The sequence below is a fragment of the Sceloporus occidentalis genome, unplaced genomic scaffold (genome assembly GCF_023333645.1).
Source record: "Sceloporus occidentalis isolate IW3139 unplaced genomic scaffold, rSceOcc1.0.p SCAF_2, whole genome shotgun sequence".
Lineage (NCBI taxonomy): Eukaryota > Metazoa > Chordata > Lepidosauria > Squamata > Phrynosomatidae > Sceloporus > Sceloporus occidentalis.
This window is the reverse complement of record NW_028316982.1, coordinates 98,828,929-98,845,630: the sequence shown is the minus strand read 5'-3', so window position 1 is coordinate 98,845,630 and position 16,702 is coordinate 98,828,929. Positions and strand designations below refer to the sequence as shown.

General features: G+C 42.7%; 1 protein-coding gene and 1 non-coding gene across 3 annotated transcripts in view; both read right to left on the bottom strand.

The window, feature by feature from the left end:
- Nucleotides 1-12,442, bottom strand: part of DNAJB12 (DnaJ heat shock protein family (Hsp40) member B12) — a 48,531-nt gene extending 36,089 nt beyond the window's left edge. For both annotated transcript variants that reach the window (XM_089510400.1, XM_089510399.1), the window contains exons 1-2: nt 12,274-12,442; nt 1,865-2,039 (exon numbers count right to left, since the gene is read on the bottom strand). In XM_089510400.1, the coding sequence (XP_089366526.1) occupies nt 1,865-2,039; nt 12,274-12,406 (308 nt within the window). In that variant the 5' untranslated portion in view covers nt 12,407-12,442. The remainder of the gene's footprint in view (nt 1-1,864; nt 2,040-12,273) is intronic.
- A 2,920-nt stretch (nt 12,443-15,362) lies between these two features.
- Nucleotides 15,363-15,554, bottom strand: LOC149318751 (U2 spliceosomal RNA). The gene has a single exon (XR_016280301.1). It is a non-coding gene; the product is annotated as a U2 spliceosomal RNA (small nuclear RNA).
- Nucleotides 15,555-16,702: the final 1,148 nt, after the last annotated feature.

The following is a 16,702-nucleotide window of genomic DNA, read 5'->3' as shown; positions in this document are numbered from 1 at the left end:
ACAGTAATAAAATGAACACCAGAAAAAGTTAACCAGTATCTCTTGTAAATCAGAGCCCCTAGACCTGTTGCTATGGGGGGGGGGGGATCTCCCCTCCTTTATTTGCCCCATCAAGGGAGGCTGCCTGGGCAGTAGCTTCTTCCAGGCACTGAGGAAACTGCTCCTGGGTTAGCAGTGACTGAAGACCATTGCTAATCATGGGTAGATAGCTGTATATGGCCTGTAGTGTAGCCCTGATATTCACAGGCATTTTGTTTTATTTATGTTTAAAACAGCCCCAACTTCAAGCTGGGGTTTAGAAGCTTAGCCCTTTTAATCTCAGGCAGGCTTTATAGTAACCTGGCTGCATTATAGAAGATGGCTTGGTCCTCAGCTCCCTTCCAACTTGCATAAGTAGCTGGGAAGGGCAGAGGGGCTGCTGTGGGACATGGCTCTACATTTACCTGAGGCATGTCTGTGTGCTGACAAGGATAATCTCTGATGGAAAGGAGAGGCCTCATGGCAATGCCTGCCCCGAGAGAGGGCATTAGATCTGGCAAAGGCTATTTGATGGCTGGAGAGAGAGGGCCCCTGGTACTCACCCTTTTCCTGTGTCTTCTGGCTGGCTTGCCTCTCTGACCTTGGCCCTGTTTCAGGCTGTGCAGAGGTGAAGCAGAGAAATCTCTTGCCATGGCTTTTGGCTGGCCTGTCCTCTGAACTCTGGCCGCAAATGGGCTGAGCAGACGCTGAGAAGGGAAGTTTCCATAACTTCTGGCCAGTTTCCTCACTGATCCCTGGCCTTAAACAGGCTGGGTAGAGGTGATGCAGAGAAATCCTTTGCCATGGCTTTTGGCTGGCCTGTCCTCTGAACTCAGGCCCCAATGGGCTGAGCAGAGATGCTGAGAAGGGAAGTTTCCATGACTTCTGGCCAGTTTCCTCACTGATCCCTGGCCTTAAGCAGGCTGGGCAGAGGTGATGTGGAGAAACAGAGATATGGAGGGGATACCCCTCATCATCTGTTCCCACGGCTCCCATGTGCTGCAATGCTGTTGCAGAAATCTCCTGTGCTCCCACCATGATAAGGGGCAGCTCTGGAGGAGGGGGAGAGTCATTGGCAAAGCCAAGACCTTTCTCCAATCCTGGGAGCCCTTGCCATATTAAGTCCTTCTTCATGCTCCCAAGGCAGCAAGAGAAACGAAGAGAAGAAAAGGACAGAAGTGGCAGTAGTGAAGAAGCTGCAGAGCAACAGCAAACACATCCCAATGGGTCTCTCTCTGAAGCCAGCTCCTTCTGTTGAGCTGGCAGACCCTGAGCTAGGGAAGCCTGAGCTAAGGATGACCCTTAGCCAGTGCTCTTGGGGTCCTCTGCCATAGCCACCACCAAGGAAGGGGGGAAAGGCAGGAGAGAGGAGAAGAAGGGAAGGCCAAGAGAACTCTCAAACTGCTTTAGAGAAAGGAAAAACCTTGCTGGCTCGAAGAGACACATCCTGCTAGGAGCATAGGCAGGAACAAGACTGAGGCTCAGGGGGGCTAGCTCCTCCCTATATAGGGGCTGGTCTTTTGTTTATTGTCCCTGCCTACAGGAGCAAATAGGAGGAGCTAAACCCAGATTACAGGAGGACAGGACCATCTCTGCTGGGAAACCTGTAGCTCTCTAGATTTTATGGAATCACATATTGGTCATGCTACTTGGGAATAATGGGCATTGGAGTCTCACAACATTTGGAGAGCCCCAGCACTGCTATTGATCAACACATGACAGCAGCTGCATCCTAATGCTTACCTCCAACCTCCAAATGTAATGTAATTTTTTTTAAAAAACCTACTTTGCAATATAGTAAGCATGGGCTTTCTGATCAAAGTGAAATTCTGAATTATGCACTTACCTCTTAACCGCATCTACCTGATCCTGGGTGTAACCTTTACTGATATCCCCACCTGCTTCTCCATTAGCTGAAGGGAAGTCAGCACTAATTTTCCTACGGGTTGGGTTCGTGGGTTCCTTGGGCTGAGAATGGCCATTTGATGAATGTTCACTCTTGGTGAGAGAGTCAAGCAGCACTAAAAGAAGAAAACACAGCTGTGAGTCCAAAGTGTTCATTTCTTTCACAGACACTGCCAAATGTTCTTTTACACTCCTGCCCCTGGCCTGTCACTGGCACGCTTCCACCGCAATTCAGGACATCCATCCAAGAAAACAGGGATGGCTGAGACATTTATTCCTACATCCAGAGAGAAAGAGCACCATTTGATACAAATAATTTGTTGCCACATTACTTCATGCCGGCAAACAATCACCCCATAATCTTTGGATTTCTCTGTGGGTGTAAAGTCAATCAGAGAATAGGGCAAAATTAAAAACATGAAAAAAAAAAAGATAATAAGGTATTATATGCATTTGTTTTTGTAAGTAAGTGAAAACAAAAGCCACATAATGGTCAGAGTTTGAGATTTTCTGCAACTAAGTCATGGCAACAACTGTTTCTAACGATAGGCTTAAATGCTGCAATTCAAGCCAATAATTATATCTGCAAACACAGCCTTCTTTGTCATTTACACTCAGAAAACATCTTGACTTGCTTCTGCTTTGGTTAGTATTACAAAATCTGTGGTTGAAAAATATAGAGCTCACAGTTGTTGTGTCCTTTCAAGTCGCTTTCCGACTTATGGAGACCCTAAACCAAACGGATCACAAAGAGTGTCTTGGCAGGATTTGTTTAGGTTTGCCTTTGTCCTCCTCTAAGGCTGAGTACTTGTTCGAGATCATCCAGTGAGTTTCCATGGCCGAGCAGGTATTCCAACCCTGGTCGGCAGAATCCTACTCTAACGCTCAAACCACTACACCACGTTTGCTCTCATTAGAGCTCCTGGGTAGGCGGAACAACGACACTCTCCACAGAGCTTTTCACACCACCTTCCATGATGCCACAAACTGAAGTGTCGTATGTAAAACAAAAATCTGCACTGTTATTATTAGTTGGGGAAGTGAAGCAGGGAGGGGAGACAGAAGACCACAAAAAATAGGGAAGCAGATACGGTAATTGGACTGCAACAACTGCTAGTCATAGCCAGCATAGCCAATGTGAGGGATGATAGCAGTTGTAGTTCAGCAACATTTAGAGAGCCATACATTCCTCATCCTTAAAAGTGCAAGGCACTGAAGCCAAGATGACTAAGCTGAGGCCATCACACTTTGGTCACATCATGAGAAGATACAACCACAATGTTAGGGAAGGAGAATGCTAGATGGATGGACTCCATTAGGGAAGTCAGGGGTATGAATCTACAAGAATGAAAAGACAAATATTGGAAGAAAGGGAGTCTTGGAGATATCTCATCCACAGGGTTGCCATGAGTCGAGACTGACTTGAGGGTGGTTAACAACAACAAAATCTTTTCCAGTCTTTTCTTCCTAAGCACTGAAATATGTTGAATAAAGCATTTCCTCATAAAAGGTTGAATTAACACACCAGTGTCCTTATCTAAATTACCTGCAAAAAAACCCTTCTTAATTCCTTTTTATAGGCTTGAACAACCAACTAATTTTGAACCAATTCTCCATCTGAAAGTACTCTTTGTTCTCTTCATATTCAGTGTGACCAGATTACGGATGGAAAAAGTCTTTGGTAAGATCTCAACCTTAGAAATCTTAAGTCAACAAAGTCTTCGAAACCCAAATCATATCAATTTATAAAAAAATCTATGTTTTTTGGGAAAACCAAATAAAATCTCTCTGATCATCCCCTATTAGTAAATCAGATTAAGACTGTCAGGCATCTAAAAAAAAACAAAAACCTGGGGGGAGCTTCCCCTGCAAATCTTTATAGTACCCAATTTTCATAAGATAACGCCAGCAATTTATCCATTAAGTCTTTTGGAGGGGGGGGGGCACCCAATGATTTATTTTCATTCAGTGTATATATCCTCAACATCAGTGCCTTCACACCTTGAATGTTAAATTTCTGCCATCACAAACTAACCTTGATCATCCACCAAAAACAGTTCAGGGACGAATTGAGGGTTTATATGTAAGACAGTTCCTCTTCTTTTAGTTGGCCCAGCATAAACAAATTCCTTCCTCACCAATCCTTTCCAACCTAAGTAGTTTACACACACACCTCTTAATATGGGTTTCCTATAGACAAATCAAATCCTGTTTAAGTTTCTTCAAGAATTTTTTTCTGTTTTGTGGGGCATTCAACCTGTTCACATTCCAGCAAAAGTATTTATAATCCATTTTTAGGCAGAAGGAACAGGAGGAGGAGTCCCCAAAACACCTTTCACTGAAGAATTCACATCCAGATTTCTCTCTTGCTGCAGGGATTGCATCTCTTTAGTAACATTATGCCCATCTTCTTCCAAATTGTTCCTGAATCTTTCCAAAAAAAGTTATCTTGCTTTATGGACCAAACTCAATATATATCTTTATTGTTTGAAAATAACAACAATTACTTCTAATTTGTCCCATCTGAATGCAATCCTTCTCTGTTTAAGCTTCTCAGTAAAAAACAAAACAAAGCAAAACAAAAATCCACCTTCCTTTTAGGTGATATGTATATATTGGAATTTCTCCAAGAACAATAATACATTTCCTATCAATCACCAAACTGTCTTCATAACGTTGCTGCAAAATCTGATTCTTTTTCAAATTTTTAGTAAAATGAACAAAAATATCCCTTGATATCTTCCTCAATCTTGCATAATGTGAATTTATTCTATAAACACAGTTCACTTTTGTCACCACACCTGACACCTCAGATTCCAAAAATTCTGCCAAAACTTAAGTCATCTTTTTAAAAATATCCTAATCCTAACTCTCTGCCACATCTCTAAATCTTAGGCAAAATTCCTTTTCTTTTAGTGTCATCAAATCCAAATTATCCAAATCTTTCTGCATCTCAAGGTTCATAAACTCTGATTTGTCTCCAAGACCTGAACTTTCTCATTCACCTGCTTCATGCACTTTTAAAGTCCTTAATCTCATTTTTAAATTCTCTTGTGAAATCCACTCTAATTTCAGACTCTTATTAGTTTAAGTTCATCCAGCACTTTTCATATAACATCAGGAGATCCACATCTGTCTCCAGACATATCACTCAATCTTCTCCTTTCTCTAGCACTCTTCCTTGTTGTCAAAAAATCCACAACAGCACACAGTTCTTCCCTCTTCTCAGCAATAGCATCCCAACAACAACAGCAGCAAGCCTGAACATTTAGTTCTTTAGCAAGATCTGCACTTCTTATAATGTTGCCATTCTAAGTGTTTGTTATCTGACAGATTACAATAACATACAATAGTTTTCACTTTCACACAGCCACTTGCATTTGTTCATAAACAGCCTTACATAAATCCACAGTTCTAATATCCTACAGATCCAGTCTACTGGTCCCCTCGTCTGTTTTAATAATTTGTTAAGCCGTATTCTTGTTATGCCTTTTGGCTTAAAAACACAGTACTTTTACCCCATATTGCAGCCCTTTAGATTCAGTTCATAAAAATAAGGCACTCACTCAGGTGTAATCAAACCATTAATCCTGCAGATCTTTCAGTCAATAATAAAATTCTCTTAATCCAAATTAAATTCTATTCTTAATTAAGAAATGAGAGTATGTGAATGTCCTTTAGAGACCTCTTTAAAAGCACGCTATCAAATGGCATGACCTTGCCATTCCTCCTGAATCCTTCCTGCATTCCTACACTTGATGGTCCCATTCCTGACAATTTCCATGTGAGTTGTACTGTCCAGCGGCTATGTGAGCAACCTTGATGACACATCCCAATTTCGGCAGGTGTTTAATGCCCAATCCTCCTCCTGCCAGTGCTTCCCAACTTCGGGAACCGAAGAAGGGGCATCCACTTGCCATAGATACTTCACCATAACTCCCTCCAAGACTAAAAGAAATCTATTCTGCATCCATTACAAATCCTCTGCTAGTGTCAATTCTAGCTTCTAGCCTGTATCATTTCATATCAAATGCAGTGCAACAAAACACATTCTTCCTATAGTTTTCCAGCATGGTTTATGCCAGTTTGCACCATTAACTTCATTGGAAAGATGCTAAACCTGTGCTAAATTCACCTGGTATTATCAGTGGATGGATCCAAACTTGGATCAGGTTAAAATCAATGGGACTGTATCTTAAAATTAATTTAAGTCCCACTGTTTTCAACAAGGTCTATTCTAAGTATGACTATTTCTGGATCCAATCCTACATGACCTATAAATGCTAGATTGTGCACAAATAATGTTTAATCTCAACAGTAAAAAACATTCTCTCCCACCTCCCTACAGTTTCTTTTAATGGGCTAAGTTTACACACATCTATAGGTTTAAAGTGATCATGAGGTCTTCCAAATTTGCTGGAATGATGTTCCTATAGCTCCTCACTTGCATGAACAAATGCTGAAAGAATACTGAGATACACAGTCTGACAAGATCCAGAGGGCTGCACGATTCCCATCTCAATTTAGAGTGATATTCTTTTGTGCTTAAAAAACATCAACAACACTGGATTAATTTCTCCTCAGTAACTAACACTATTTCTATCCACACAGTCATTAACATAGATTAAATTATCATACTGTACAGATGTCTGCCTTGAAGCTGGGGGTGGGAGAGAAATCTTTTTAACCATCCTAGTCATTCTAAAAAAGAATAATTTAAACAATTATTATAACAATGATCTTCAACCCATACTGCTGGTCAAAGCTTTGCACTTAAGGTCTGAATGAAGCTTCCCAGTCTATGGTAAAGTTGTTCTCCAAACAAATACATCTGTGATGCGAATCAACAGTAATGTACAGTATATGTTATCATTTAATAGATAGTAGGAAAGATGCTGTTGGTGACAAGACAGTCAAGCACCATTAAAAACCCTCACTGACAAATGATCACCATCTTGTTGGTTTAAGTAAAGGGATTGTTTAGACAAATAACTGAAATTAATGTGCTGCTTAACATACATGTGCCTTCAAGTAATCTGCTGATTTATAGAGACTCCATGAATTTTATAGGGTTTTATTAAGCAAGAAATACTCAGAGGTGGTGTTGCTAGTTCCTTCCTCTGAAATATATCCTACAACCCCTGGTCTTTGTTGTCTGTCTCTCATCCAAGTACTAACCAGGGCTGACCCTGCTTAGTTTCCAAGATCAAACAGGATCCAGTGCCTTTAAAGTATTTAGGCCACTGTTTAACACAGGTATTCAGAAAATACTTCCATAGCCGCGTTGGTAAAATATCCAAAATACAACGAGAACTATGAAACTAGAAGAAACACTAAATAATGTGCAAGTCATCTAAGCAATAACAGAGTGCCAAGGAGAAGAGGTGAAGATAATCCCAACAATTAATGGACACCAGAGGTCCAAAACACACAGCAGAAATAATTCAGTTTGAGACTGTTTTAACTGCCCTGGCTCAATGTTAGGGAATTCTGGGAACTGTAGGTTTTTTTGACAGTTAGCCTTCTCTGCTAGAAAGCTCTGGTGCCACAATAAACTACAATTTCCAGGATTCTCTAGCACTGAGCCAGGGCAGTTAAAGCAGTCTGAAACTGGATTATTTCTGCTATGTGTTTTGGACCAGAGTTCAAATGTTGTTTTTGCTACCTGCAACATTTTGAATAATAGTAGTGTATCTAAAAGTTATTCCCAAAGAAATTACTCATCTGTAAATGAGTAATTCTAAGGATGTGACATGCTGTAATATATTATTATACAACTTAGAGGAGTGATTCACATCTGGCGAGATAAATGTCAGCATTCAGTTCCAGCATGTGTTGAGTAAGCAATGGGAGGCACTGACCTAGACATCTTTCCTGTTAAGTTCCCTTATGCCCAACCAAACATTTCAACACTGATTTTGTTCACGTAGAACAAGATACATTAATTATTTGACCTATAAAAGACATAAACAACATAAACCAACATTTGGTTGGTTTGGTTTCTATTCTCTCCTACCAAGTCATTTTCAATTGGGGAAAAATTAGCTTAAAAACAAGCTTTTGGAACATTGTGCCCTATGAGAAGCATCTTAGGGAGCAGGGTATGAATAGCCTGTGAAAAAGAAGCTTAAGCAGTGATACGATATCCATGCTTAAATATTGAAAGGATGTCATATGGAAAAAGGAGCAAGCTTGATTTCTGCTGCTCCAGAGACTAGGACACGGAGCAATGGATTCGAACTACAGGAAAAGAGATTCCGCCTAAATGTTAGGAAGAACTTTCTGACAGTAAGAGCTGTTCGACAGTGGAATATGCTTCCTGGGAGTGTGGTGATTCTTTGGAGATTTTTAAACACAGGTTGGATGCCAGCTGTTGGGAGTGCTTTGATTCTGTGTTGCCGCATGGCAGAAAGTTGGACTGCTTGGCTGTGGTGGTCTCTTCCAACTCTATGATTCTGTTATCATGAAGAAAGAAGAAAACAGAACAGAATCTCAAGCACAACAATAACATTTGACTTGTTCTAACTTCCAAACACTAAGTTCTAAGGTCTACAGGTGATGCTGTTCCTGCCATAATCAAAGACTTGCTTGGTGAGGACATGAGAGAGCGCCTTCAGTCACTGTTCTCACCCTCTGGAACTCCCTTCTGTGGCATGCTAGACTGGCCCCTTCCCTGCTTTCCTTTTCCTGGCAGGCAAAAACATTTTTATTCAAGGAGGCTTTTAATATATATGTCAGGGAAGCTTTTATACAGGATGCGTGCTCTAAGTATTTTTTTTTAACTGTTGTACATTTTATGTAATGTTATACTGTTTTTAGCTAGATGATTTTTAACTGTTTGTAAATTTCATTGTAAAAGTTTTTAAACAATTTTATCTGTGAGCCATCTTCAGTCCCTTTCTGGGAGAAATGTGGCATAGAAACAAAATAAATAAATAAAAAGATAATAAAAATAGTATTTTGCTAAAGTCATAATGGTTTCAAAGGGAGGATGTGTTTTCTTGGAGAAAAGTCCTCCCAGAACATCACAATATCCTTAGAAAGAAAGCAACGTTGCCTAACAAGTAAGGAGGCGGCTAACATGAAGCACCTCTTATCATGTTATCACATGAAGATTGTAACAGTATATGTATACACACACATACACCTCTTATTGGCCTTGTCTTCACAATTTGTATATATTACAATTACACCCAGCAGTATCTGTCAATGTGCAACCATCAAGAAGATGCTCAAGCATTCTTATATAAGACTAAGCTCAAAGAGAGGAAGTGGCACATTTCTTGAAAGGTTTCAAACCACTTTTATTTGAGACACTTACTGGGGGTGGGGAGGGCAGCAACAGGGAAGAAGTCTACTTCTTCAAAGTGAAGGCAGACCACCATTGTCTAAGAAGCTCTTGTAACTTACAAGAATATGGCTGGGATCACCCTGGTGGGAAGAAATAGCCTTTGTTTAAAAATAAAGTGGTCTGAGAACACCCCTTATCCGAAATACTATGCTGCAACCGAACCAGGTTCACATGTGAATGCTCAGTATAACCCTGCTTTGTAGGTATAAATTATATTACCATATTTCCAGGTTGAAACTTTAGAAAAGTTTTCTGCTACTTGCTCTGAAGGCCAGTAATGAGAGTATGTGTTTGTGTTTTTTTCATCACTTTATAATGGAAAGCTTTGTTATTCATGGTTTAAGAGGGAAGGTGAAAGACACTGTGTGAATTATCTCAACTTCCCACCACAAAATTAACAAGGGCACACTTGAAACCAGGCCTGCAACACTTTCAAGTTTCTACACATCATTTCACACTACTTATGTAAATTTATAATTTTATGGAGGGTGGCAGACCTTTTCTCCCAAAGGAGGGTGTGTGCTTTTCACAGATGTATGACAAACAGAAATTCAGCACAGAGATGTTTCGGCAGAGACAGAACAACAGGAAGTGCTGCCACTGTTTATAAAACCTGTTTATACAACTTTAACATATGCCATGTTTATAGCAACACCATAATGCTAAACAGCATTCATTTGGCTTCTCCTGCCTCCAAGAGAGAAAGGTATGGCAGCACAGGGGACCACCAGGGAGGAAGGCAGAACAAAGTGTGTAGTTTCTGAAGGAAGGAGATATTGGAAAGCGTTTGCTGCAAATACTCTATGTTTCTGGTTCAAGCAGAGAGATGACTGTAAGTAAGAGGAGAAAAATAGTAATGATCTGAAAAGTGAGTGGTAAAGTGGAATGAAACCTATGACAGCCAAAACAAAATCCAACAATGCAGAGGGAAAGGATAGCTGAAGGAGGAGATTGTTACTGGGAGTTAAGAGTCAAGGAGAGGCTAGCTGACTGTGGGCAAATATTGTGAGAGAATATCTATACAGGTTGAATCTTCCTTATCTGGAATTCTGAAATCCAAAATGTTCCAAAATCCAAAATTGATCACATGGGTGGCTGAGATAGCGACACCTTTGCTTTCTGATGGTTTGATGTACACCAACTTTTGTTTCATGTACAACATTATGGAAGACATTGTGTATACAATTACCTTCAGGCTATGTGCATATGGTATATGAAACAAATAGATTTGGGTCCCATCTTCAAGATATCTCATTAAACTATATGCAAATATTGAAAAAAAAATCAAACTAGAAACACCTCTGGTCCCAAGCATCTTGGATAAGGGAGTTTTGGGACATAAGACCCATCCTGATGAATGAATCAAGAATCCATATAAACGAAATGCTGTCTCCAAGAATATCTCAGGGAAGCACCTGAGAAGGGTAAGGAGGCAAGAGCCCTTGCCACCGTCTTCATCTTAGCACCTTGTTTTCGGATACACAATCCCTGAAGATGGATTACAGTGGCTGTGTTGTCACTGGAGAAGGTCAAAGAGTAAAGAGCCAAGATTGGCTTAATGCTAAATATTAACAAAAATAATGTTTAGCATTAGGGGAAGAGCTACAATAATTCATCCCGGACAATAAGAAAATTGAAACAGTCAATGAGTTCCCATTGTTTTTGTTAACTGCCTGTCAGTTGAACTTGGCTCATGGTGACCCTGGGAACGAGACGCCTCCAAGCTCCTCTATCCTCTACCTCTCTGCTCAGATCCTGTAGGCTCAGGCCCATGGTCTCCTTGATTGAAGAGTTCCTATACCTTTGATCAAGTATAGACCAGAACAGAGACTTCAGTCAAGAAATCAGGAGATTAGGATTGGGAAGGGCAGCTATTAAAAAAAAAAACTAGAGAAGATCCTGAAGTGCGAAGATATAATTCTGAATACTAAAGCAGGGATTGTCCAAGCCACTGCATGGATGTGAGAGCTGGACAGTGATGAACGCAGATATAGAGAAAAAGCAATTCATTTGAGAAGTGATGCTGGGGAAGAGTGCAGAGGATGCCACGGGTGACTAAAAAGGACAAACAAATGGGTTCTAGAACAGGTCAAACCTGAACAACACTTGTCCCTCCATATTTGCCAGGGTTAGGGGCACAAGATCCCTGTGAATATGGAAAAACCACAAATAACAAAAACACCATGTTTTTACCTGGGGGGACACATCTCTATGAATGTCTAGGTCCTCCAGAGCAACTCTGTGGCCAACATCCGACAGACACACACACACACAGAGACACAGACAGTGTGAATATGTGTGTGTGTGTATATACAGTATTTAGTTATATCCCCCACTCTCTTCCATGCCAGCCTCTGAAGATGCCAGCCACAGATGCTGGTGAAATGTCAGGCAGAAACTCTTCTAGACCATGGCTTCATAGCCCTAAAGCCCCACAGAAAACTCCTTCTAGGAGTGTTTATCCCTGTGTCTCCATAGGTTTGTGGGAGGCCCTCCATTCCGTGGCCCTTGTCCTCCTTTGGGGCGAAGACACCTCTGGCTGAGCTGCCTAGGGGCCTCCCCCCCTCAATACTCCATAGCCCCAGCCCAAGGCCTAGCAGAGAGAGCAGGGGCCTGTCTATCCCAGCTGCTAGGCCTCTGCTAAAGGGCCCTGAATAATGCTCACTTCCACCTCCCTCCCTCACGCAGCAACGCAAACGCTCCTGGGAGTTGTAGTTCCTTCCACTCGCGGAGCCTAGCCCCTCTCTCTCCTCAGGAGGGACATGGAGCCAGGTTTCCCAGGGAAGACTCCCGCTGCTCCGGGCGCCCGGGAGGGAGGAGGCTGTCCCCGAAAAACCCCCTCCTTGCCAGGACCAGGCTCCCTCAATGCTCCATTTGAGGACTCCAACTCCCATGCGCCCCGCGCGCGGCCGCAATTCACGCGCATGCGCAGCCCAAGCCGGCCTCCGCAGGCCCAGGCCCTCCCTCCGCCGCCGGCGCTCCCTCCGCCTCCGGCTCACCGCGGACCCGCTGCGACGGGTACAAGCGCTGCGCCTTCTCCAGGAAGCGGCGCGCCTTCTCGGCCTGGTTGGCTTTGATGGCGGCCACCGCGATGGCGATGCAACGCTCCGCCTCGTCCCGGTTGGACTCCATGGCCGCGGCGGCGATGGGAGTCGCCGGCGCACGGTGATGACGTCGCGCGGCGAAGGCGTAGCGCCCCCTGCTGGCCGAAGCCCTTTTGTTGCGTCGACCGAATGCGCTAACTACCGGGTTGACTGGAATAGCCGCGCACCTGCCGTGTCGTATTGCATGGAAGAGAGGGGCACTTGTATTTCATTGTATTGAGTCCCAGAAATGTAAATTCGTGATCCTTAAAAATGTAGGACATTCAAGGCAAATGGAGGACACGACCAAAGAAAAGCCAGAAACACACTTAGAAATGGAAATCCATGCTTCTAATTCATGCTCGAAATGGAGAGCGTTCAAGAAAAATGGAGGAGGACCAGGCCCACGAAATCTAAATACCCTCCTATATCAGATATAAATGCATGCATCTTAGTTATGCTCTAAATGCAGGGCATGTTGGGATTCCTCCTGGGCAGAAGAAGGTCCCTTGACAGGAATGGCCTGGAAAAAGGAGGGTTTCTGGTCACCCTGCGCATAACCCGTACTCAGGACAAAAGACGACTGTTAGGACAGAGTACGGAGAAAGAGGATGGTTCCCAGTTGCCAAAGGGGTCAGGAGAGGCTGCACCCTTTCACTCCATCTGTTCAACTTGTACGCAGAGCATATTGTGAGAAAAGCAGGTCTAGACTCAGAAGGAGGAGGAGAGGAAGGAACATTGACAACCTAAGATACACAGATGGCATCATACTACTAGCAGGAACCAACAAAGTCATGGAGCGATTACTGAAGAAGGCCAAGTTTAGATCAATGCGAACGTAAAAAGCAAAAAATAACAACCATGAAAGATCTCCAAGAATTCAATGAGAACATTGAAAGAGTTCCTGTACCTTGGATCAAACACTGATCAGAACTGAGATTGCACTCAAGAAATTAGAAGAAGAATAGGACTGGGAAGGACAGCTATGAAAGTATTAGTCAAGATCTTAAACAGTAAAGATATACCACCAAGCACTAAAGTTAGCATCGTTCAATCCACTGTATTCCCCATCACCATAGACAGATATGAGAGTTAAACAGTGAAGAAAGCTGGGAAGAAGCAAATCAATTCATTTGAGATGTGGAGCTGAAGAAGAATCCAGAGGATACCATGGAGAGCCAAAAAACAAACAAACATATGGGCCCTTGAAAGCCAAAACTGAGGCTTTCCTATTTTGGCCACATCACGAGAAAAAAAAAAACAAATCATTAGAAAAGACAATGATGGTAGAAAAGGGTTGAAGGTACAGAAAAAGCAGAAGACCGGACACTAGGTAGATAGGCTCAGCCAGAAGGACATGGGCCTGAGCCCATGTCTCATCCACAGGGTTGCCATGAGTCAGGATCATACAATTGTAGAGTTGGAAGAGACCACAAGGGCCATCAGTTCAATCCCCTGCTATCAACCTGCAGGCAGCTAACAACCAAACCAGCATCAGGGTGAATTGCTTTAACCATGGCATTGGAAGAAATCTGATGTGAGGGAGTAATGATTTCTTTGCCCCACAAAGCAGGGACAGGTGCCACATTTGTGCCTATTGGTTATAACTGTTTCTTGGGGTACATCTACATCATAGGAATAATGCAGCTCAGAATCCTGGGATTTGTAGTTTTGTGAGGCACCAGCACCCTTTGGCGGAGAAGGCTGTGTCATGAAAAGTCATCATACTATTACTTTTTCTGCTTTTGAAGGTAGCATTGAGAGACACAAGTATCCACACTGCAGAAACAAAGTAGTTTGACACCACTTTAATTGTCATGGCTCCATCCTGTGGAATCCTGGGATTGTAGCTTGGTGAGGTATTTAACCTAGTTAGAGAGCAATAGTGCCTCACCAAACCACAAATCCCAGGATTCCACAGGATGGAGCCCTGACAGTTTGAAGTGGTGTCAAACTGCTTTATTTCTGCAGTGTGAATACACCTGAAGTAGACTCAGGAGCAAAACAGACGGTCCTGATAGAGCGGCGTCTCGATGCCCCTTTGAGCACCGAATCAGGGCCATGGCATCCATATGCCACAGCCCCAATCTGGCAGTTTGCTGGCTCAAAAAGAAATGCCACTCCTTTTAGAGCCAGCTGCAGTGGCACTTTTCAGCGTGTGGCATATAAATGCCATGCCAAAAGAGCGCTGTGATGCCGCCCACCATGCAATCAGATAGGCAGGGTGAGGCCAGCTTGGGGCATCATCAGGGCATGCCTCGTCCAGATGCTATGGCCCCATGCCACCCCCACGCCGGCGCTCCAAGCTGGTCTGTTTAGCCCCTAAGTCTACAAAAGCTGATGCTGCCACTTCTTTGAGTTAGTTTTAAAGGCACTACAAGATGCCTTTGCATACTCATTTGCCCTTTGTTTTTGTAGTCCTCCTCCTCCTCCATCATATCAGGAAGTGGGAGAGCTGCTTATGGGTTTTCTGATTTGGATGCTTAAAGAACATGGTTGGCCAATGGGTACCTATGCACCTTCACTGGGGATGGGGGCACCGTTTTCCTCAAGTAGGAAATTGTTTCAGGACTGCCCCAGGGGATGGCACTTTTGGCCTCTTTGAAGAACTTAAATTAACACAAGAAACAAATAAATCACTGCTGCAGAACAGCAGAAAAATAAAAGGAAATGTAAAATAAAACTTAAATTTGATTGCTTTTTTGCATCCTTCCTGGGTCATAATTGTACTTTATTGTTGCCAAAATGGCTAACATTTAATTGACTTGGAGCATAGTCTGCTTCATCAGATACTTGGAGTGGGCTGCATTCCATAAAGGCATATCTATATAGGACTGAAGTTTCTATTTATAACTGCATCATGCAAAAAGAGACTATAATATAATAAATGCCATGGTATAATAAATCTGTAGTCTTTAAAGTGCCACATGAGTCCTGAGCAATTTATTTCCTGAACATGACAACAACAGTCCATCTATTTTTCAACCAGAATTATCCTCTCCAAGGGGAAGTGCACCACTCCTGCACATAGTATAATTCCAGGCTGATGCACAGAATGGATTAAGCAAGCCATTATTCCATTTCCTATTGCCAAAAGTCAGTTTCACAAACATACCACAAGTAGTGGACATATCAGGTATTGAACTGATAAGGACAGATGCTATGCTTGATCTAAGAGCAAAAGACCAATAAGCAACAGTAATCTTTATGGAACCGAGGAAGACCTGGCAGATGCAGTGCCAAAATCCAGGTGCTCTAGCACTGTATATGGGGTAGCCCAGTTTGAAGTCTTGTCAAAAACACATTGAAATTACATCTTTTCCCACCACCTATAGTAGACTGGGCAACTGCTTGGGCGTGTGGATGTCACCAACCTTTCATGAGAACCTGGTGAGCCACACTCACCAGCCATGCACCCATTTTTTTCCTTAGAGGATTCCCACCCGACATCAAGAGGAGAAACCTTGCCATATCCATGGTAGCCTCAGGACTACATTTGGTCCAAGATAAGTCTTGTTCCAACCAGGCAGTCAACTGGAAGTCAATTTCCTGACTGAAGGGGGAGAAACCCACATTTTCTGGATGTAAAACCACCTCAGGAGAGGTTCAAAAATGACCAAAAAGCATAAGAAACATTTTTAGAAAATACTGTTTGGGGATGGGGGCCCTTGAGAGCCTCAAAATGCATTGGGCCATTGGGTCCCACTTTCATCAGCTCTGACATACGGGAAATGTTCCCTGCCCAAATAATATCCTCCAACATTTCATGGGAGATGTGTCACCAAACAAAATCAGAATGTGGTCAAGGTGGCAAAAGTCACTGATGAAGAAGAGCACACAACCTAGGAGAGAGGTTGCAATGATCTGCTTTTTTCCTGAGTCTATTGTAAAGGGCTAGATTTTGCCCCCTTCTCCACTCTTCCCTCAGCTACATTTAATGAGTACAGAGTACAGCCTGCAGCAATTAAAGTAAACTGAGGACAAAGGAGGAAAGGGGGAGGACGAGAGAGAAACTGGGATATTGCAAAAGCAGCTCGAAAAGTGGGATGACAGTCTCTGCCAAATTGGAATAGGTAGAGGGGGGAACACAGTTTAATCTCAGATTTTGTCAATTCTTTTCTGACTTTTTAATTTTGGAGTTTATCACACGGGAGGAATTTCTCTTAATTTCGAATGAAAGGAAAGTGGGGCCAGAACACATTCACGTGAATTCACTAGTTCAGCAAATTTACGTGCATTCGAATTGTGTTTGAACTGACTTCCCATTGCCCGAAAATAGCTTGCCATAGCCAGAAATTGTGTGTGATCATCTCTCACGCAATAACGTGAAACCCCATAATTGCGT